The sequence below is a fragment of the Balaenoptera borealis genome (genome assembly GCF_965194805.1).
Source record: "Balaenoptera borealis genome assembly, chromosome: 5".
Classification (NCBI taxonomy): domain Eukaryota; kingdom Metazoa; phylum Chordata; class Mammalia; order Artiodactyla; family Balaenopteridae; genus Balaenoptera; species Balaenoptera borealis.
The window spans coordinates 45,952,777-45,974,259 of NC_138862.1; the positions used below are offsets into that span (position 1 = coordinate 45,952,777).

At 34.3% G+C, this 21,483-nt stretch overlaps 1 protein-coding gene across 16 annotated transcripts in view; it reads left to right on the forward strand.

Moving 5' to 3' along the window:
• The window catches only part of ARL6 (ARF like GTPase 6), a 63,986-nt gene that overhangs the window by 24,869 nt on the left and 17,634 nt on the right, over positions 1-21,483 (forward strand). For 14 of the 16 annotated variants that reach the window (XM_082392217.1, XM_082392227.1, XM_082392225.1 and 11 more), the window contains exons 5-8: positions 887-981; positions 5,973-6,056; positions 13,303-13,432; positions 17,029-17,084. In XM_082392217.1, coding sequence (XP_082248343.1) covers positions 887-981; positions 5,973-6,056; positions 13,303-13,432; positions 17,029-17,084 — 365 coding nt within the window. The remainder of the gene's footprint in view (positions 1-886; positions 982-5,972; positions 6,057-13,302; positions 13,433-17,028; positions 17,085-21,483) is intronic. The other 2 variants (XM_082392223.1, XM_082392224.1) reach the window with 1 other exon arrangement.

Consider the following 21,483-nt stretch of genomic DNA (forward strand, 5'->3'; position numbering starts at 1 on the left):
TTAAAGTATCAAGAAATTTTTAAAATGTATTTAGGAGGATGTTTATCCCAAAGTTTTTCATAGTAATGAAAATTGGAAGTAACCTATGAAGTCCAAAAATAGAAGTTTGGTACAATATTTAATGACACGTCGATTATACTTTCTAATCATTAAAAGAAAGATGTGAAGGAAATCAGTGATTTTTGAAGTGCCGCTGTGATCTATAAGTGAATCCTTATACCATTTCAGTGGCTGGTTATCAGCTTAAAAGTCAAATAGAATAAAGTAAAAGCTCTTTGTAAGTTTTGTCTCAGGAGACTATTTCAAATATATTTACATATACTTATGTGTCTAACTGCATCTTAATGTAAAATATATTTCTCACTATGGTTATGGTAAAAAATATTTGAGAAACACTGGTGTAGACCTTTAATGTTTCATATAAAAGTAGTTCAAACTATCCTGCAAAAAAAGATCAGGGAAATGTACATATATTTCAGAAAGGCAGTATAAAACAGCAGGATTCCATTTAAATACAGATGTAGATATTCATATATGAATATACACAAAGGAAATGTTGAAAATGATTTACATGAAAATATTAATGGTTGTATCTGTGTAATAGGATTATGGTTTTACTTGTCATTTTTTAAAATTATGAAATATCATTAAATTTACCATATTATGATCCAAATGAAAAGAAATTATTCTATATGAAATATGACTAACATGGTTAATATATTAATTACTCATATAAACTAATAAGAAATAGCACCAAAGCCTGTAATGTATAAATGGACATAGGACATGAAGACATAATACACAGGTTAGGAATTGCAAATGGATAGTAAACATAGAAAAATGTTCAAGTTTATCTTTAATATTTCTCATTCTTTATATTATACAGAGAAGGACAAGCCATTATTTTTGTCATTGATAGTAGTGATAGATTAAGAATGGTTGTGGCCAAAGAAGAACTTGATACTCTTCTGAATCATCCAGGTACATGTGTGTGTCTTTCAGTCTGTGATGTCTGTGCTTTGGGGTCTGTTTATGTATGATGTTTTGTTCTTTGGTGTAAGCAAAACATGTTGTTTACACTGTGTGATCTTTTATTTAAAATTTTTGAATTTTAAAACATATTAATTATGCCGAATTAACAATATCTTTACTTGCAGTACCATATATTTTTTAAATTTCAAAGTTTTTTGCAATATTTTTATTTCCCTGGAAATGAAAATGCCTTTTTCTGATTATGTAAGTAATGTGTCAGTAGCAAAATATGTGGATGGAAAAAGGATAAGGAAGAAAGTAAAAATCGATGTTTCAACACATTAAAAATTTTTTTGGTTACCATCTTTTTACGTGTGTGTGTGTGTGTGTGATCGCAGCATTTCTTTGGTATTTATTGTGGGAATTCTTTTAAAACAGATCTTTTCTGTTTTTAAACTACTCCCAGCCCTCCAATCCTCTTTGAAGATATCAGTATTAACAATTTGGTACTTTTTCTTTCATACCTTTATCTATATTTCATATCATATATACATACACAAACATATACAGGTACCAAAGATACGTACAGTCGCCCTTGGTATCTATGGGAGACTGGTTCTAGGATCCCCGAGGATACCAAAAGCTGTGGTTGCTCAAGTCCCTTATATAAAGTGGTGTAGTATTTGCATAGAATCTATGCGCATCCTCCCATATACTTTAAATAATCTCTAGATTGCTTATAATACCTAAGAAAATATAAATAGCATGTAAATAATGCCAGTGCATGGTAAATTCAAGTTTTGCTTTTGGGAACTTTCTGTAATTTTTTCCTGGCGTATTTTCCATTCACAGTTGGTCGAACTTGTGGGTGTGGAGTCCACGGATACAGAGGGCAAACTGTACAGGGTTGGGCGCTATGAGAACTGTCATCATTATTTACTAGACGGGATCATATTCTGTACACTCTTCTGCATCCTCCTCTTCTCAAATAACACTGCGTGATGGAAATCCTTTCAAGTCAAATTGCATATATATAATTATTCTTTTTAATGATGCCTAATATGCCATACTGTGAATGTACCAAAGTTTATTCAATCATTCACCTGTTGCTAGATATTCTTTTTTTTCCCACAGTAAGTTTTCCAGTAGTATTGTGGAATTCTGCATTTCTAGCCTTACTCATGCAAAAAAATTTTAAGTGGCCTTTGTACCCGTGGTTTTAGAAAAGGACTTCTAACAATTCTTGCTGCTTAACCATAATATGTTTGGTATTTTTACTGGACAACCTCAAGTTTATTCAAGTATTTGGGGGGGGAAATTATCCAGCCTGTACTTTTTATGTGACGTTTTCACTTTTAAAAACTTAGTCTTTTATCTGGGTTGAGAAGGCACTTTTCATTCTACATTCCCTTTTTTGTTAATCTTTCCACTTTCTCCCCAAAACGTGTTTTGACGTTGACCAAAAAATGAAATAGTTCCTACAAAATCTGCTTTAAATACCGTGGGAACCTTGGTTTCCTCAACTGAAGCCTTGTCCATGTATCTTTATGTACTTACTGATGCATTTATTTTATAGGTTAGATTACCAAAGGAGGGATTTCTCAGCTGAAACGTATATGAAGTTTTTTTTTTAATTGAAGTATAAGTTGTAATACAGTGAAATGCTCAGATCTTAAGTATATAGTTCTGTAATTTTGACAAATGCATACACTCATGTAACTACATTCCCAATCAAGAAACAGAACATTTTCATCACCTCAGAAAGTTCCTTCATGCCCCTTTCCAATCAACACCCCACACCTGGAAACAGAGGAACTACTAATCTGATTTTGATCCCCAGAATTTTGCCTATTCTACAATTTCATATAAATGAGGGGAAAGATATATACATTTTTGTGCCTAGGTTTTTTCATTCAGCATAATGTTTTGGGGAGTCACCCATGTTGTTGTATTACTTGTTTACTCCTTTTACTTGCTTTGTAATATTCTATTATGTGAATATACCACAGTTTGTTTATCCAGTCTCTTGTTGATTAATATCTGGGCTGTTTCTAGTTCAGGGCAATTATGAATAAAGCTGGTGTGAACATTTTTTTGAGATATAATTCACATATAATATTATATCACTTTCAGGTATTCAGCATAATGATTTGATATTTGTATATACAGTTGGCCCCTTGAACAACTGGGGTTTGAACTGCACAGGTTCGCTTATATGCAGATTTTTTTCAAATAATGCTACAGTAGTACTACATGATTCGAAGTTGATTGAATCCACGAATGTGGAACCGCAGATACAGAGGGTCGGCAACGAAGTTATTCACAGATTTTTGACTGTGCAGGGGTCGGAGCCCCACCCCCACATTGTGCCAGGGTCAACTGTATTATGAAATGATCGGTATAGTAAGTCTAGTTAACATCTATTTTTTTTACGACACATACAGTTTTTTTTTCATGGGATGAGAACTTTTAAGATCTATTCTTAGCAACTTTCAAATACACAATACTACAGTATTACTAACTGTAGTCACCATGCTATACATTACATCTCGTGAATTATTTGATGACTGGAAGTTTGTGCTTTTTGGCCCCTTTCACCCAACTCAAGCTCCCTCCACCCCAGCCGCCTCTGGCAACAGCCAGTTTCTTCTCTGCATCTATTGGTTTGTTGTGTTTTGTTTTCTTCAGATTCCACATGTAAGTGAGATCATATGATATTTGTCTTTCTCTGACTTATTTCACTTAGCGTAATGGGTTTCATTTTGTCATTTTCTATCTTGCAATGGCCTCCCCTGATTTTGTATTAGGGCTGTAGAGACCTCATAAAATGACTTGAAGAGTATTTACTCCTCCTCTTTTTATTTTTTTATCTTTTGGATTTGTGTAGAATTGGTATTATTTCTTACTTAAACATTAAAATAGAATCTACCAATGAAGCCATCTGGGTCAGGATTTTGTGTGTATGTTGGGGGCATGAATTATAAATTCAGTTTCTTTAAATGATGTAAGGCTATTAAAGTTCTGTATTTCTTCTTGGGTCACTTTCGGTAATTTGTGACTGAATTTGTTAATTTGTTAATTTATCTAAGTTGTGAAATTTATTGGCATAAAATTGTTTGTAACGTCCTTTCATTATCATTTTAATGTCTGTAAGACCTGTATGATATACATATCTTCTTTCATTTCTAATATTGGCAATTTATGTTTCCTCCCGTTTTTCTTGCTCCATGTTTTAAAGAGTTTATGGTTTTATTAATTTTCCAAGAACCAGCTTTAGGTTTTAGTACTTTCCTCTGTGGGTGTGTCTTTTTAAAATTTCATTAATTTCTGCTCTTTTTTTATTAAGAACTTTCGTTTTTATTATGAACTTTCTGTACTTAAATTGAATCTCATTTTATCTTTTTCAGATGGAAGTGGAAATTGTTGATTTTATACCTTTCTTTTCTAATAAAGCATTTTACACCTTTGTTTTATAATAAAAGCATTTAAAGCAATACATATTTTCTGAGTATTTAGCTATATCTCACAAATTTTGATATATTTCTTTTCTTTATTATTTGGCTCAAAGTATTTTCCAGGCTTACCTTGTAAATTCTTCTTTGATGCTTGGATTATTTAGTAGTGTATTATTATTTAATTTCCCAAATATTTGGGAATTTTCTAGGTATCTTTTTGTGATTGATTTCTGATTTAATTTCATGTGATCAAAGAACCTATTCTGCATGATTTTTATTCTTAGAAATATATGACCTAACATATACAATTGAGTGTGGTGAATGTTCCATCTGCAATTACGTAGAATGTATATTTTGCTGTTCTTGGGTGAAGAGTTCAATAAATGTCAGTTGATAGTGTTATTCACATCTTCCACATCCTTTCTATATTGAGGTATAGTTGATGTGTTAATACAATATCATATAAGTTTCAGGTGTACAACATAGTGATTCACAATTTTTAAAAGTTATGTTCCATTTATAGTTAATATAAAATATTGGCTATATTCCCTGTGTTGTACAATGTATTCTTGTAGCTCATTTATTTTATACATAGTAGTTTGAACCTCTTAATCCCCTACCCCTACCTTGCTCCTCCACCCTTCCCTCTCCTGAGTGGTGACCATTAGTTTGCGCCCTATGTCTGCGAGTCTGTTCCTTTTATGTTATATTCACTAGCTTGTCGTATTTTTTAGATTCCACATATAAGTGATATCATAAAGTATTTGCCTTTCTCTGTCTGACTTATTTCACTCAGCATAATACTCTTCAAGTCCATCCATGTTGCAAATGGCGATATTTAATTCTTTTAAATGGCTGAGTAGTATGCCATTGTATATACGTACCACATCTTCTTTATCCATTCATCTGCTGATGGGCACATAGGTTGCTTTCATATCTTGGCAACTATGAACACTAAGGTGCATGTATCATTTCGAATTAGTGTTTGGGGTTTTTTTTTGATAAATACCCAAGAGTGGAATTGCTGACTCATATGACAGTTCTATTTTTAGTTTTCTGAAAAACCTCCATACTGTTTTCCATAGTGGCTGCACCAATTTACATTCCAACCGGCAGTGTACAAAGGTTCCCTTTTCTCTACATCCACACCAACATTTGTTATTTGTGTTCTTTTTGATGATAGCCATTCTGACAGGTGTGAGGTGATATCTCATTGCAATTTTAATTTGCATTTCTCAGATGATTAACGATGTTGAGCATCTTTTCATGTGCCTGTTGGTGAGCTGTATATCTTCTTTGGAAAAATGTCTGTTCAATCTTCTGACCATTTTTTAATTGGGTTGTTTGTTATTTTGATGTTGAGTTGTATGAGCTGTTCATATAGTTTGGATATTAACCCCTATTGGTTGTATCATTTGCAAATAAGTTTTGCCATTCAGTAGGTTGTCTTTTCATTTTTGTCAGTGGTTTCCTTTGTTGTGCAAAAGCTCTTAACTTTAATGAGGTCCCACTTGTTTATTTTTGCTTTTATTTCCTTTGATTTAGGAGACAGATCCAAAAAAATATTGCTACGATTTATGTCAAAGAGTGTTCTGCCTGTTTTCTCTTCTAGGAGTTTTATGGTTTCAGGTAGGCTTTAATCAATTTTGAGTTTATTTTTAGATATAGTGTTAGAGAATGTTCTAATTTCATTCTTTTACATGTAGCTGTCCAGTTTTCCCAGAACCACTTATTGAAGAGACTGTCTTTTCTCTCTTGTATATTCTTGCCTCCTGTGTTTTAGATTAAATGACCATAAGTGCATGTGTTTATTTCTGGGCTCTCTATCCTAATGTGGTGTATCACAAGGATCAGTGGATCCTTCCACTGATCCACATGTCTGGTTTTTTGCCAGTACTATACTGTTCTGATTACTGTAGCTTTGCAGTATAGTCTGAAATCAGTGATCATGACTCCTCCAGTTCTGTTCTTCTTTCCCAAGATTGTTTTGACTATTCAGGGTCTTCTGTGTTTCCATACAAATTTTTAAATTATTTGTTCTAGTTCTGTGAAAAATGCCATTGGTATTTTGACAGGGATTGCACTGAATCTGTATTTTGTCTTGGGTAGTATGGTCACTTTAACAATATTAATTCTTGCAATCCATGAATACAGTGTATCTTTCCACCTGTTTATGTTATCTTCAGTTTCTTTCATCAGCATGTTATAGTTTTCTGAGTACAGGTCTTTTACCTCCTTTGGTAGGTTTATTCATAGGTATTTTATTCTTTTTGATGCAGTTGTAAATGGAATTGTTTCCTTATTTTCTCTTTCTGATAGTTCATTGTTAGTGTATAGAAATGCAACAGATTTCTTTATATTAATTTTGTATCCTGAAAATTTACTGAATTCACTCAAGAGCTCTAGTAGTTTTGGGGATACATCTTTGGGATTTTCTATGTATAGGATCATGCCATCTGCAAACAGATCCTTGTGATAGTTTTACTTCTTCCTTTCCAATTTGGATTCCTTTTATTTCTTTTTCTTGTCTGACTACTGTTGGCTAGGACTTCCCAAACTGTTTTGTATGAAAGTAGTGAGAGTGGGCATCCTTGTCTTGTTCTTGATCTTAGAGGAAATGCTGTCAGCTTTTCACCATCGAGTATGATGTTAGCTGTGTACTTGTCATATGTGGCCTTTATTATGTTGAGGTATGTTCCCTCTGTACCCACTCTCTAGAGAGTTTTGTAATCATTAATGAATATTGAATTTATTTCAAAGCTTTTTCTGCATCTATTGAGATGATCATATGGTTTTTATTCTTGAACTTGTTAATGTGGTGTATCACAATGATTGATTTGTTGATATTGAAAAATCCTTTCATCCCTGGGTTGAATCCCACTTGATCATGATTCTTTTGATGTATTGTTGCATTGGTTTGCTAATACTTTGTTGAGGATTTTTGCATGTATGTTCATCAGTGATATTGGCCTGTAATTTTGTGTGTGTGCGTGTGTGCATGTGTGTGTGATATCTTTGTCTGGTTTTGTTATTAGGGTGGTGCTAACCTCATAGAATGAGTTTGGAAGCGTTCCTTCCTCTACACATTTTGGAATAGTTTGAGAAAGATAGGTGTTAATTCATCTCTAAATATTTGATAAAGTTCACCTGTGAAGCCACCTGGTGCTAGACTTATATTTGTTGGGATGGTTTTTTTTTTACTACTGACTCAATTTTATTACTGGTAATTGGTCTGTTCATATTTTCTATTTCTTCTTGGCTCAGTCTTGGGAGACTGTACATTTCTAGAAATTTGTCCAGTTTTTCCAGTTTTTATCCATTTTATTGGCATATAGTTCCTCAAAGTAGTCTCTTATGATCCTTTGTATTTCTATGGTATTGGTTTTAACTTCTCCTTTTTCATTTCTTATTGTATTGATTTGGGAGCTCTTCATTTTTTTCTTAATGAGTCTGGCTAAAGGTGTATCAATTTTGTTTATCTTTCAAAGAACTAACTTTTAGTTTCATTGATCTTTTCTATTGCCTTTTTAGTCTCTATTTCATTTATGTCTGCTCTGATCTTTACTATTTCCTTCCTTCTGTTAACTTTCAGCTTTGTTCTTCTTTTTCTAATCCTTTTAGGTGGTAGGTTAGGTTGTTTATTTGAGATTTTTCTTGTTTCCTGAGGTAAGCTTGTATCAATATAAACTTACCTGTTAAAACTGCTTTTGTTGTGTCACATAGATTTTGGATCCTTGTGTTTTCATTTTCATTTGTCTCCAGGTATTTTTTGATTTCCTCTTTGATTCCTTCAGTGATCCATCAGTTGGTTGGTAGCATATTGTTTAGCCTCCATGTGTTTCTGTTTTTTTTTCTTGTAATGATTTCTAGTCTCATAACATTGTAGTTGGAAAATATGCTAGATATGATTTAAGTTTTCATAAATTTACTGAGGCCTAACATGTGATTTATCCTGGAGAATGTTTCATGTGTACTTGAAAAGAATGTGTATTCTCCTGCTTTCGGGTGGAATGTTGTGTATATATCTATTAAGTCCATTGATCTAATGTGTCTTTTAAGGTTAGTGTTTCCGTATTGACTTTCTTTCTGAATGATCTGTCCATTGATGGAAGGGGCAGTTAAAGACTCCTACTATTATTGTGTTACTTTCAGTTTCTATATTTACATCTGTCAATATTTGCTTTATGTATTTAAGTGCTTCTATGTCGGGTGCATATATATTTACAATTGTTATATCTCCTTGGATTGATTCCTTTATCATTATGTAATGTCCTTCTTTGTCTCTTATAACAGTCTTCATTTTGAAGTCTATTTTGTCTGATATAAATATTGCTTTCCTTGCTTTCTTTTGATTTCCATTTTTGTATGGAATACCTTTTTCCATTCCCTCACTTTCAGCCTGCGTGTGTCTTTAGATCTGAAGTAAGTCTCTTGTAGGCAGCATATGTACAGGTCTTCTTTTTGTATCCATTCAGGCATTCTATGTCTTTTGAGTGGAGCACTTAAGTCATTTGCATTTAAAGTAATTATTGATATATATATGTTCTTATTGCCATTTTATTCATTGTTTTGGGTTATTTTCGTATCTCTTTTTTGTTCCTTTCTTCTTTTGTTCTCTTCTCTTGTGATTTGATGACTCTCTTTAGTGTTATATTTAGACTCCTTTTCTTTTTTTATGTGTATATCTATTATAGATTTTTGGTTTGTGGTTATCATGAGGTATATATTATATGTATATATGTATGTATATGCATATATGTATGTTTAAGTTGCTAATATCTTACTTTCAAATGCATTTTAACAAGCCTGCATTTGTACTCTCCTCCCCTCATGATTACTGTTGTTGATATCATATTTTGCATCTGATTGTTTTGTGTATTCCTTAACTGCTTATTGAGGATATAGATGATTTTACTACTTTTGTCTTTTAACCTCCTACTACCTTTGTGCATAGATGGTTTCTTATCTTTGCTATACATTTGCCTTTACTGATGAGCTTTTTCTGTTCATGCTTTTCATCTTTCTCATTGTGTCTTTTTCTTGTTCACTTGGGGAAGTTCCTTTAATATTTCTTGTAAAGCTGTTTTGATGGTGCTGAACTCTTTTAGCTTTTGCTTGTTTGTGAAACTTTTGATCTCTCCATCAGATCTGAATGAGAACTTTACAGGGTGTAATATTCTTGGTTGTAGGTCTTTTGCTTTATCACTTTAAATATATCCTGCCACTCCTTTCTAGCCTTCAGAGTTTCTGCTGAAAAGTCAGCTGATAGCCCTATGGGACTTCTGCTGTATGTTACTTATTGCTTTTCTCTTGCTGCTTTTAATATTCTCTCTTTACCTTTAATTTTTGCCGTTTTAATTACAATGTCTTGGTGTGTTCCTCTTTGAGTTAGTCATGTATGGAACTTTGTATTTCCTGGACTTGGATGTCTGTTTCCTTTCCCAGGTTAGGAAAGTTTTTCAGCTATTTTGCCTTCAGATATGTTCTCAGGCCTTTTCTCTATCTCTTCTTTTTCTGGTACTCCCATAATGCAAATATTAGTGTGCTTGATGTTGTCACAGAGGTCTCTTAAACTGTTCTCATGTTTTTTCATTCTGTTTTCTTTTTTCTGTTCCACATCAGTGGTTTCCACTACTCTATCTTCCAGGTCACTGATCTGTTCCTCTGTATCATTTAGTCTACCGTTGATTCCTTCTAGTGTATTTTTCATTTCAGTTATTGTATTCTTCATCTCTGGTTGTTCTTTATATTTTCTAACTCTTTGTTAAAAACTTCTGATTTCTCTCTCTGTGCATCCATTCTTCTCCTGAGTTCTTTGATCACCTTTATGATCACTACCCTAAGCTCCTTCTCAAGTAGACTTCCTTGCTCCACTTCACTTTGTTCTTCTTTTGGAGTTCTATTTTGTTCTTTTGTTTGGAACATGCTGTTCTGTCACTTCATTTTCCCTAACTTTCTGTTTTTATTTTTGTGTATCTGATAGGTTGGTTATATTCACCAACCTTGAAGAAGTGGCCTTTTGTAAGAGATGTCTTATGTATCTCAACAGTACACTCCTCTCTTGTCACCAGAGCTATATGCTCTAGGGGTTCCCCCTCTATGAGGCTGTATGGGTCCTTCTGTTGTGTTGGGCTAACTGTGTGGGTAGTTTGGTAGGCCTGGTTGGCTCCTGGTTCATTGGTTGCCAGGTCCTGCTTTGTGTGGAGGCTGATGGCCACTGGTTGGCAGGATCAGCTCTCAAGGTAGCTGACTGCATAAACTCAAGAGGCCCTAGGGCTACAGCTGGTTTACTGGTGGGTGGAGTCAGGGTCCAGGAGACCCTGGGGCTGTTGCCTGCCCACTGATGGCTGAGGCCACGTCCTGGAGCTAGTGCTGGCCTACTGGCAGGCAGAGCCAAGCCCTGGGTTCTGGTTGCAGGGCCCAGGGGTCCCAGAGCAGGTGTTGAGTCACTGGTGGTGGGGGGGGGGACCAGTTCCTGACACAGTTGGATATGGGGCCCAGGGTGTCTTGAAGCTTGTGTTCACCTGCTAGTGGGCAGGGCCAGGGCCCAGCCAGTTCCAGAGCAGGGTCTGGCCAGGGCAAGGCTGGGATAAGCTAGAGAAAGATTCCAAAATGAGCTTACTGGCACCAGTGTCCACGTGGTACAACAAGTTCCGCAAAATGGCTGCCTCCAGTGTCTTTGTCCCCAGGGTGAGCTTTACCTCTCCAAGATCAGCAAGTAGGTCTGACCCAGGTTCCTATCAAATTACTGCTTCTTCCCAGAGTCCTGAAGCCCATGAGAGTTTGTGTGCACCCTTTAAGAGTGAAGTCTCTATTTCCCCCAGTTCTCTGGGTCTCCCAAAAGTGAGCCCTGCTGGCCTTCAAAGACAAATGCTCTGGGGATTCATCTTCCCAGTGCAGGACCCCTGGGCTCAGGTGCCTAGCATGGGGCTCAGATCTGTCCCTCCTTTGGGAGAACCTCTGCAGTTATAATTATTCACTCATTTGTGGCTCGCCTACCCAGGGGTATGGGATTTGACTATATCTCGACTCCACCCCTCCTACCCATCGCATTGTGATCCCTTCTTTATATATTTAGTTGTAGAATATCCTTTCTGATATGTTCTGGTCTTTTTCATTGATGGCTATTCTGCAAACAGTTGTGATTTTGGTGTGCCCATGAGAGGAAGTGAACTCCGTCTTGCACCTGAGAGAGTAGAGAATAAACTGCCTGGGGACTGTCTGGGAAATGAAGGCTCTGTGCTGTGGTTTAAGATAATCATCTGGGACAGGGAGCAGCACAGCCAGGCATCAGATGTCAGGGGGTGTGGAGCCTTTTCCTCCCACAGACGCCACCCAAAGTTGCTTCCTCATTCAGTCCTGTGGAAAACAATCACACATCTCCCACAATCTTATTGATTTTTTTTTTTGTCTACTTGTCTATCAATTTCTAAAAGAGGGGTGTTGAAGTGTCCACTATGATTGTGAATTTATTTGATTTTCCCTTTAATACTCTCAAATTTTGCTTTATGTATTTGGAAGCTTGTCTATTAGATACACACTTAAAATTGTTCTGTTTTCTTGATTGATTCACCTTTTTATAATTTTTAAATGCCTTTCTTTTTCTTTGCTAGTACCCTTTGTCTTGAGTACTACTTTGTCTGATGTTGGTGTAGCCATGCCAGCTTTCTTACACTTAAGCATACGCATAATATGTTTTGCAAGTCTTTTACTTTCAACTTGTGTCCTTATGTTCAAAGTGTGCTTCTTGTAAACTTCATATCTTACTTTTTTATCTACTCTGAAATTCTCTGCTCCAGGATAAATTCCAGCTGGACTAAATATTTAAATATAAAAATTACACTATTACAGCAGTAGAAGAAACTATGGGAGAATTTTTAAAAATAGAAATTTACATATCCTTTGACCCAGCAATTCCACTTCTCAAATTTATCCTATAGATGTTCTGGCCCCTGTACAAATTTTTGTATGTACAAGTCTATTCATTATAACATTGCTTATAGTTGTAAATATTGGTAACAACACAAATATATCTCAGTTGGGTACTAGATAAATAAATTGTGATACGTAGTACTGAAAGACAGGACATTCACAACTGTTAAAATAATGATGAAACTGCTCTGTATGTACTGATATGGGACAATCTCCAAGCTATGAAATTAAGTGAAAAGCAGAAGGTGTAAAATAGTGAGAATAGTCTGCTGTAAGAATAATATACAATAATTGTTTGCAAATATGTAAAATATTCATAAAAAGATGCCAAGAAACAGAGGATGATATGCGTTGCCTCTTCCAGGGAGGACAGGTGTATAGACTAGGACAAAGGTGGGAGGGAGGAGATTCTTTTGCTGCGTACAATTTTGTCTCTTCTGAATTTTGAACTGTTTAAATGTATTATGTATTCAAAAGTAAAAAAAATGCTTCCAAAATTGTAACAAGGTAAAAACATCTTGTTAAAGTATCTAGGTTACTTATAATGCTGCAACTAAAATATAAAACCAGGATCCATTTTATACTCCTTCTACTTCTGTTTGAAGTTGGCCTCCTTTTTGTTGACAGTAAAAATGAAACCCAAAATGTTTGACCCTTTTCTAGGTGCTGTTCAGTAACTGTTTAATGAGTCCCCCACTCCCACCTCATCCATCTTTGGTTTACAGTTCCAACCAGAGGGCAGATAATCTTAGGAAAAGGTATTTTTAAAATTCTCCTGTCACTCAACTACATGCTTCACAGTATATGTCTTTAAATGTTTATGTATGTATGATATGGGAAGAAGTGATTGGAAAACAATTTCAGTGGATTACAGTTTTAAGGATTAGGGAGAAAGTAACCCAAAAAGCTGGAAATGTGATGATAGTCTTATTTTCTCTTTTAGATATTAAGCACCGCCGAATACCAATCTTATTCTTTGCGAACAAAATGGATCTTAGAGATGCAGTGACATCTGTAAAAGTGTCTCAATTGCTGTGTTTAGAGAACATCAAAGATAAACCATGGCATATTTGGTAAAGTTTTATATTTACTTTTCATTTTATCATTCTGAAAAAAATCTCCAAACTTTTAGGTTTTTTTCCAAGCTCACTTTACAAGTGGTAGGATGTAAGGTAAAGGTTTTGTTTTATAGAATCGTGGCTTGCAGGTATTCATTAATATATTACTGTTAAAACCTTTTCAAATCTTTTCAGGGCTAGACAAATAAAAACAACTCTTTAAAAGAACAACTTAACCCACTTACTCACCCAACTTCAACCACACTGATTTCCTTCTGCACATTGAATCAGCCAACCACAGTCCCACCTCAAGGTGTTGGTACTCGTTACTCCCTTTGTCGGAATCATTCTTTAAAATAATTTTCCTGCTTGTTATTTCACTTCCTTCAGGAAAGAGACCTCTCTTAATAACTCTGAAACATCACTATACCTTACCCCCGTCTCTTGTTTTTCCCTTACTTTGCTTTACTTTTGTATTGCCATATGACCCCTTCTTCTTTTCTTTTTTGTTTTATAGTCTGTCTTCCTACACTAGTGCATTAGTACCATGAGAGCTGGGATTTCATTGATTTTGTTTACTCTGTAACCCCCAGAATAGTAATGGTACCTGCTACTTAGTAGATACACAATAAGTATTTGTTGATATGAATAAATAGAAATGCAAAAATTAATCTTATTTGGACATACTAATAAGGTTGAACTCTTAAATAATTAGTGTCTGAAATTATTATACTTTGTTTATTTGGAAAGCAGTTTCTTACTAATATATTTAACTCCAGTGTGCCTTTCTAACAAAATATTCTAACAAGGGTAACCACAAGTTATATATTAATATTTTAAAGCGTACCACTACCTTATGTTAAATTAACCTTCCTTCTATCCACCTGCTTACCTCTCCGTGCTGGAAGATATCCTTCTCTTGCCATTTTCCCCCTTTTTATAAGAAGATATCTATAGAGAAAGGCTGAACACAAAACAAGGAAGTGGTAGAGCTCAGAGAAGAACTTTAAGAGCTAACCTTGGTGCTGAAAGAGAAGAGCTTGAGAAAGCCCTTGAAATTTTTCTGTACCCAAGGCTGCATATCTCAAGTAAAACCCTCCTTACTTTGGAAATCAGAGGAAAAGTCAGTGTTTACTAAATGATTCTTGAGTTGGAATTTGAGGTTTTGTGGTATTTGGTTGGTGAAGAAAGGAGGGACTTGGGGTAGAGAAATATCTTAAGATAGAACCTTTGTATTTTTGTATATCATACTTAAATTGATAACATCTGAAGTAGAATAATTTTTAATTTTTGCATTAAGTGTTGTGATTGCTTTGATAGAAAGTACAACATTCAAAACATGGGTCTAATTAGTAAAAGATGCAGTCCTCTTAATTTCAAAGTAGAAATTAATTTTACAAATTGAAAAATCTCTTTCTACTTAAAATAATTAGTAATTGAATTTTAACAGATTTATTGTGACATCTGAATACTTTTTAGTGAGAGAAAAAAGTAATACCTGATGCTAAAAGGATATGGACTTATAACATATTGCCAGTTTCTATATTACACAACTTATAGAAGAATACCAAGTTTTTCTTTTGAATTTATCTAAAATTTTGACTTCTCCTTAATTCAAACTGGACATCTCACGAAGTTCCAATTAGTGTTTCACTTGTTAAGTTTGTTTTTTATCTTTTGCAATGTTTTTAAAGCATGTATGAAATTAAAAATACATTTATCCATTAATTTTAGAGAAAGAAAGTAGCACTCAGTGATACAGAGATAAAATATTGCATCTCTCTTGTCTTAGGTACAAGTAAATTTGGTCAGTAAAGAAGAGCTCATAGAGAAGTATAGTCTGGAAAATTAAAGGAAAAATTTTTTGGTTTATTTTTGACCAGTGTACTAAACATAGAGTCAACTCTGATTTTCAGGTCTGATTGTTCTTCCAGTGTGTTCTTTGACTAAGTCCCTGATGTGGTGTATGTACGTATTTGCTTTTTAACTATCTTGCTTTTTAACTCTCTGAGATCTAATTGAAGTCAGGGAACAATTCACACAAAGGTTTAGAGGAATAACTTACCAGATAGAGAGGCCAGCAAGTGAAAAGGCTCTTGGATGAGAATGTGCCCGGTGTTTTCTAGGAACAGCAAGAAGTCCACGCTGGCTGGAACAGAGAGATCTAGGGGGAAATTGTAGATGAGGCCACTGAGAAATAACCAAGGGCCATGTCACATAGGGCCTTGTAGGAAATGGTAAAGACTTTGGCTTTTATTCCAATTACAAGTCTTATGATTTATTTGAAAGGAAAGGTAGAATTTAAACATTTGGGAATTATTAGGAAAATATGCAGGGTTTTTAGTAGGGTAGTGGCACCTCCACCAAAGGGGAAGGATTTCTTCATGGTACTGTACTCTTGTTTGGGACTAGAAGTTTGTGATAAAATCAATACATTGATCTTACTTGATATAAGTATTTCAGTTACTGATGTTTTGCCATTAATATAGGTAATCCATAGTTTGCTTTGAATAATTGTGTATCTCATGCTGTTTGTTTCTGTCTTCCTATTTTAAAATAATTCTATGATAAGTCATATTCTTAGTCTAACAAGTAATTCCTTGGAAATAATTTCTGTTTTGATTAGAATCCAATTAACAGCTTTAAGGTAATTGAGTACATTTTAAAATCATGCTTCAGCACACTAAAAGGAACCCTAATCATTCAGAAAATCTAATTATGTATACTAATTGTTATTATACGATTATATTTTGAAAGGAAATAACTATATCAGAACATGTATGAGAAGCTATTAGTCTGAGTCTTTGAAAAGGATTACTTGATACCCTAAAAATCTTCTGCATTTTATTATTTTAGTTTATATAACTTTTTATTATTTATAAAATAATGTCACAGTAAGGATTTAGGTTTACTCTCAAGAATGGAAAGACAATGAAAAGACCCTGTGTTCAGTGTTTTATATCCATATCTCAAATATTTAATTCTTACAATAATCACCTGAGGCCAGTGGTGATATTCCCCCATTTTACAGAGGCAGAAACTGAAGGTGGAAGAGTTAAACAACCTATCCAGGTTTTTGAAGCCAATAAATAAAAAACTATGGTTGAAATCTCCTGGTATTTTTTTATTCTACCAGTTTACCAAAGTTACAATTACAGGTTTATGCCTTTTAGATATCAAACTTCATGTCAAATAAAGTCACTCCATCCTATGGCGAAATTACAACCTAAGTATAGCATTTCTAATAAATAAATGCTGTTGAATCATTGGGGCTGGTAGGGTGGCGTATTCTATAACACTTTGCCGCTACTGCGACAATAACTTAAAGTGTATGTTTCGTTAATGCCAGTCTGAGTAATATTCCTAGAATAGTAACTTTTTAGTGATACACTTTTCCAAATGTCCATATAAACTATGAATAATTTTCTCACGTCTTGCTCCTGAACACTTAGACTTTTATATCCTATATATATTCAGTTTCAGTGCTTAGCCAGTTTTGCTCAGACATGTTAGTAGAATATATTAATTTGCTATATGGCAAAATTGTAATTATTTATTCTTGTAGTTTTATGATGTAATGAAATGGATTTTTTTTATGGATTTTATTGCAGTGCTAGTGATGCCATAAAAGGAGAAGGATTGCAAGAAGGTGTAGACTGGCTTCAAGGTACATCACAAAATACTGTGCATCTTCAGCCTTTGTTTCCCTTCCATTCACGTTTTCTTTCCTTTTTTACATTTTATTTTTATTATATCACTGCCTTTCTTCCTCTTGTTTCCATTTATTTCTGCTATCAGAAAAAACAATACAGTAAGTATCCAATACCTTGCTCCATTTACTTCAATTACATTTTTATAAAGGATTTATTTAAATAAAGTGCTTACATCAACATACATGACATCTCTAGAAAATAATTTTAATTTATGGCAACAAATTTCTGTCAGATCTAGTAATAGAAGCACATTTGAAGTTTGGGACAAATTTTAGACCTTACTGTCAATAACTAAAAATAAATCTTCATGACATATATCATTCAAGAATCATACTATATACTCCATATATAGCTCCATTTATTCATGGCGTGTTTTTACAACTTTTAATACTCATATTTAGTATTATATATACTGGTATTCTATTAATGTTTTGTAATCACAGTTCTATTTGTTATTCATCACAATAGCTATCATGAATTAAGATATATCATTTTTCCTAAGGTTATATTGTCTACTAGACACAGGAATGGATTGAAGCACAGTGACCCACAGAGAGCAACAAAATGTGAATGTGAATGAAACCAAGTTCTATAGGTCCTTCTTATTACAGGACCCTTGAAGGTCAGGCCAAAAAATTCCCGTTTTTGAGCAAGACAATTGAGGATGATTTCTATTAGGAATCTCCCTGCCCTGAACAAGGGTGAATAACAAGAGATTATAAATTCTAGCTGTAGTCTTGTGGCTATAAATTTAATTTCTTCTACACAACCCTTTTAATTCCAGTTATTTCTGTTTTTTTTTTTCTCTTCTGTATGTCATAGTGGACCTAAGAGTAGCCTGCTTGTCCATACATAAAGAGACATAGTATTTCTTTGGTTCAAAGTACTAAATGTACATCTGATAAATATTTCTATGTGTTATTAGTAAGATGTGGTGTTTTAGTTAACTGCACAGACCATTGTATTTTTTTCCCTTTTGTGTTGTCATCATGACATTTACCATTAAACTGCAAAGAACCTTCTAGTTATATTTTACAATTAAGTGAAACTTAACTGAGAACCTCTAGTAGTTCTCAGAAGAGCTAGTGGGATTTTTCTGTGAACACACCGACTTCATTTCCTAGACTGTGCAAAGAAGTGGTCAGAGTGACCACTCTGGGACTGATTCCCACATAAAACAGATAGGTTACAGAGGAACATTACAGAGAAGACACTAGAAGCGTATTTTCAGCCTTTATTTCTTATTTTACAAGTGCTTATTATTGTTCACAGTGGAGATATAGCATGGATGGAAACCCCACAATTGCTCATAATATAGTAATTCAAAGCACAGTACTTACTGAAAATAGGTTGAATGGTCATCTGGATTTTAAATTGTAGATCTCTCTCTCTCTCTTTTTTTTTTGGCGGCGTGGGTGGGGGCGGTTATTTTGTCTGTAACAATGAGGCCACTAGGTGTCAGTAACGACCCAACATCACAGTGCCACTTGACCAACTCTGGTCTTACCTAATTTTTGTGTCTTTGACTTTTCTGATCCATTATCTTTGCATCTTACCTCCCAAGTCTTTGTAAGAAGGATACTTTATTGGAAAAATTTTTGTGCCCTTGTGTTACCATATTATTTTATGTAACCTTTACAACAATTCTCTGCAAAGTAAGTAGTAGTATCCCCATTTTATGTGGGCAGCGTGGAATAGTAGTAAAAAGCACTTGGGCTTTCAAGTCTAGCACATTTATTCCACTACTTATTAATTATTAACTAATGTCTCTAATTATCTTATAAAAATAATTTTCTTCATCTGTAAAATTAAAAAATAAAATTTCAAAAATTGCCATACAGATTAAATGAAATACTGTATGTGTTAAAGTGCCTACCATAAGAAAGCACTCAAAAAATGTTAAATTTACCCTTTTACCTAACTTCTGTATTTAGTAGAGGAGGAAACTTAGTATGTAGGTTTAAAAGTATATCAGTTTGGTTTTGAGTAGGAGATCCTTTGTTCATAATTTCTGTGTAACAGTAAATAGTTTACATTTTTGTTGCTCCTAACTGTCTCTCTGGATTTGAAAAGAGGGGGAAACCTATATTGCAAAATAGGTAGCAGTAAATATAGTAGACTAGTCTGTGCCTAAAACTGTTAACTTATTAGCCAAAAGTTTTTCCGTAAATCTGTGAAAGATGTTCTGAACTTATATCTCTTCATTTTCCTTGCAAAATTCTGAAATTTCCTAGCATGATAAACCAGAAGGCCTCTGGTTCATTTTGGACCAATTTAATCTTATTATTTTAAGTTTAAGTTTGAAAAATTGGGGGTAAAACATTAAATGACACATTTTGTGCCATGATTCCACTCTCTTTTGGAAGGATTCTCAATAATTACCTATGCATTACAGCCCAAAGACAAGAACCCATGAGTAGACTATGAAATATTTTTTAAAACCACCAGAGAATATACAGGAACCATTGCAGAGGTAAAGAGAGATATTTATAAACAGAAATCGTCTCACATGACTAATGAAACTTATTCATTGTATCTCTTTATCTGTATGTGAAAAGTTAATAATGCTTCCAGGTTTTAATATAAGAACTTTATAAACTATGCATATGAGTATTCCAATGAAAGACCGAGGATTGAACACACACTTAGTTTCATCCCCTCTTCAGATCTCACTAACAGTAAAGAGACTTTTGTTTAAAGCCATTTAACCCAAAAAGAATGGGAGCGACAAAAAATGGCAACCAAATTTTGGAAGCCAAATATCTGATGAATGTTGCATAACTTAACAGACCTGAGAAAGTGGAATTCTAAGCTAGCACTGGAGAAAGCTGGAAAGCATCCTAATTTACATTGCAAATCCCCTCAAAGGCTCAGAAATTGAAGGAAATTGGAAATAAGGATGAGGTGAGACGGAAGGGAGAAGACAGTTATACATCCTTGCCCCAAAAGCAGATTGAAGTTTCATTCTTTGCAGAGAGTCAAATAGTATCCCTGGACTGGAGAACACCAAGCACAAGTGTATGTTGGCATGCTGAACTGAAAATGAGGAGCAACGGAAAGTTTCATACTGGAGGTTATAACCGTCTTCTGCCTTCTCCTATTTCTCCTAGAAGACACTGGCAATAGGTAGGAGATAGCAAGTCAACTTTGAGGAGTCAGAACAGACTAAGAGAAAAGACCTAAAGGTATTAACATCAGAAATCCTCAAGGAAATGGCTTAGCTAGATACACTAGACTGAAGATCACTTTTGACAAGCCTCACACATGTAACAAAATTCCAATCAGCTTTATTGTGTTCACTCATAATATGAGAAGATAGCAAAAGATCACCAAGTATTTGAAGATCAAAACATTAGAATTATGGAATGTAAACAGAAAAAGCAGATTAGAAGAAGACTATTTAGGGGGAACATTTCAAAAAACTATTAGAGTAGCTTCAAAGAGATAAGAGAGAATGTATTACTTTCATGAATATGACAAGAATACTACTTGAAAAAGAACAAAGAACCAAAAAAATGAGTTCTTGGAAAATAATAATAGAATAGTAGAAATGGAAAACTCAATAAAAAGAAGATAAAAAAGAGACAATCTCTCAGAAGGTGCAAAAAAGACAAAGAATGGAAAGAAAAGATAAAGTAAGGAGTCATTTTAGGAGGCTCAATAACCTAATAAGAAGTTCTAAAAGAGAGAACAGAGAAAATAGAGGGGAGAAAGTCATCAAATAAATCATCAAACAGTATTTTCCAGAACCAAATGATGAGTTTTTAGTTGCAAGGCCCCTTGAGAGCCCAATGCAGTGGATGAAAATATTCCCACACCAAGATGCATCATTATTAAAATCAACACTGGAAGACAGTGAAGATTCTACAAGTTTCCTGAGAAGAAAATAAGAGGTTTCATCTAGAGGATAAGGAAACAAAGTAGCAACAGACTTCTCACCAGCAACACTTGGAAGCAATGCCTGGAAGAATCTAAGGAGAAAATAATATTCGCCAGCAGTATCAGTGTATTATAACTGTATAATTAAGACATCTTCAGCCATGTAAAGTCTCAAGAGTTCACTTTCTATACCATTTACTAAGGTAGCCACTGAGGTGTACTTATCAAAAACAAAAGAATAAACCAACAAGGAAAAATAAGGGAAATAGGAAAATCTGCACAAGAGAGTTGGGAAGGAATCCCTAGGATGATAGTGGAGATCCTAGAGTGATAATGAAAGATCTCATATGAAAATAACTGGGCAAACATGGAGAACAACTGGTTCAGATTAAATAGTTTTGCACAAGACTAAGGGAGAGTTCTTCAAGAAAGTGAAATTGATCGACTGTGTAGTATGCTTCATAATAGTAAAGG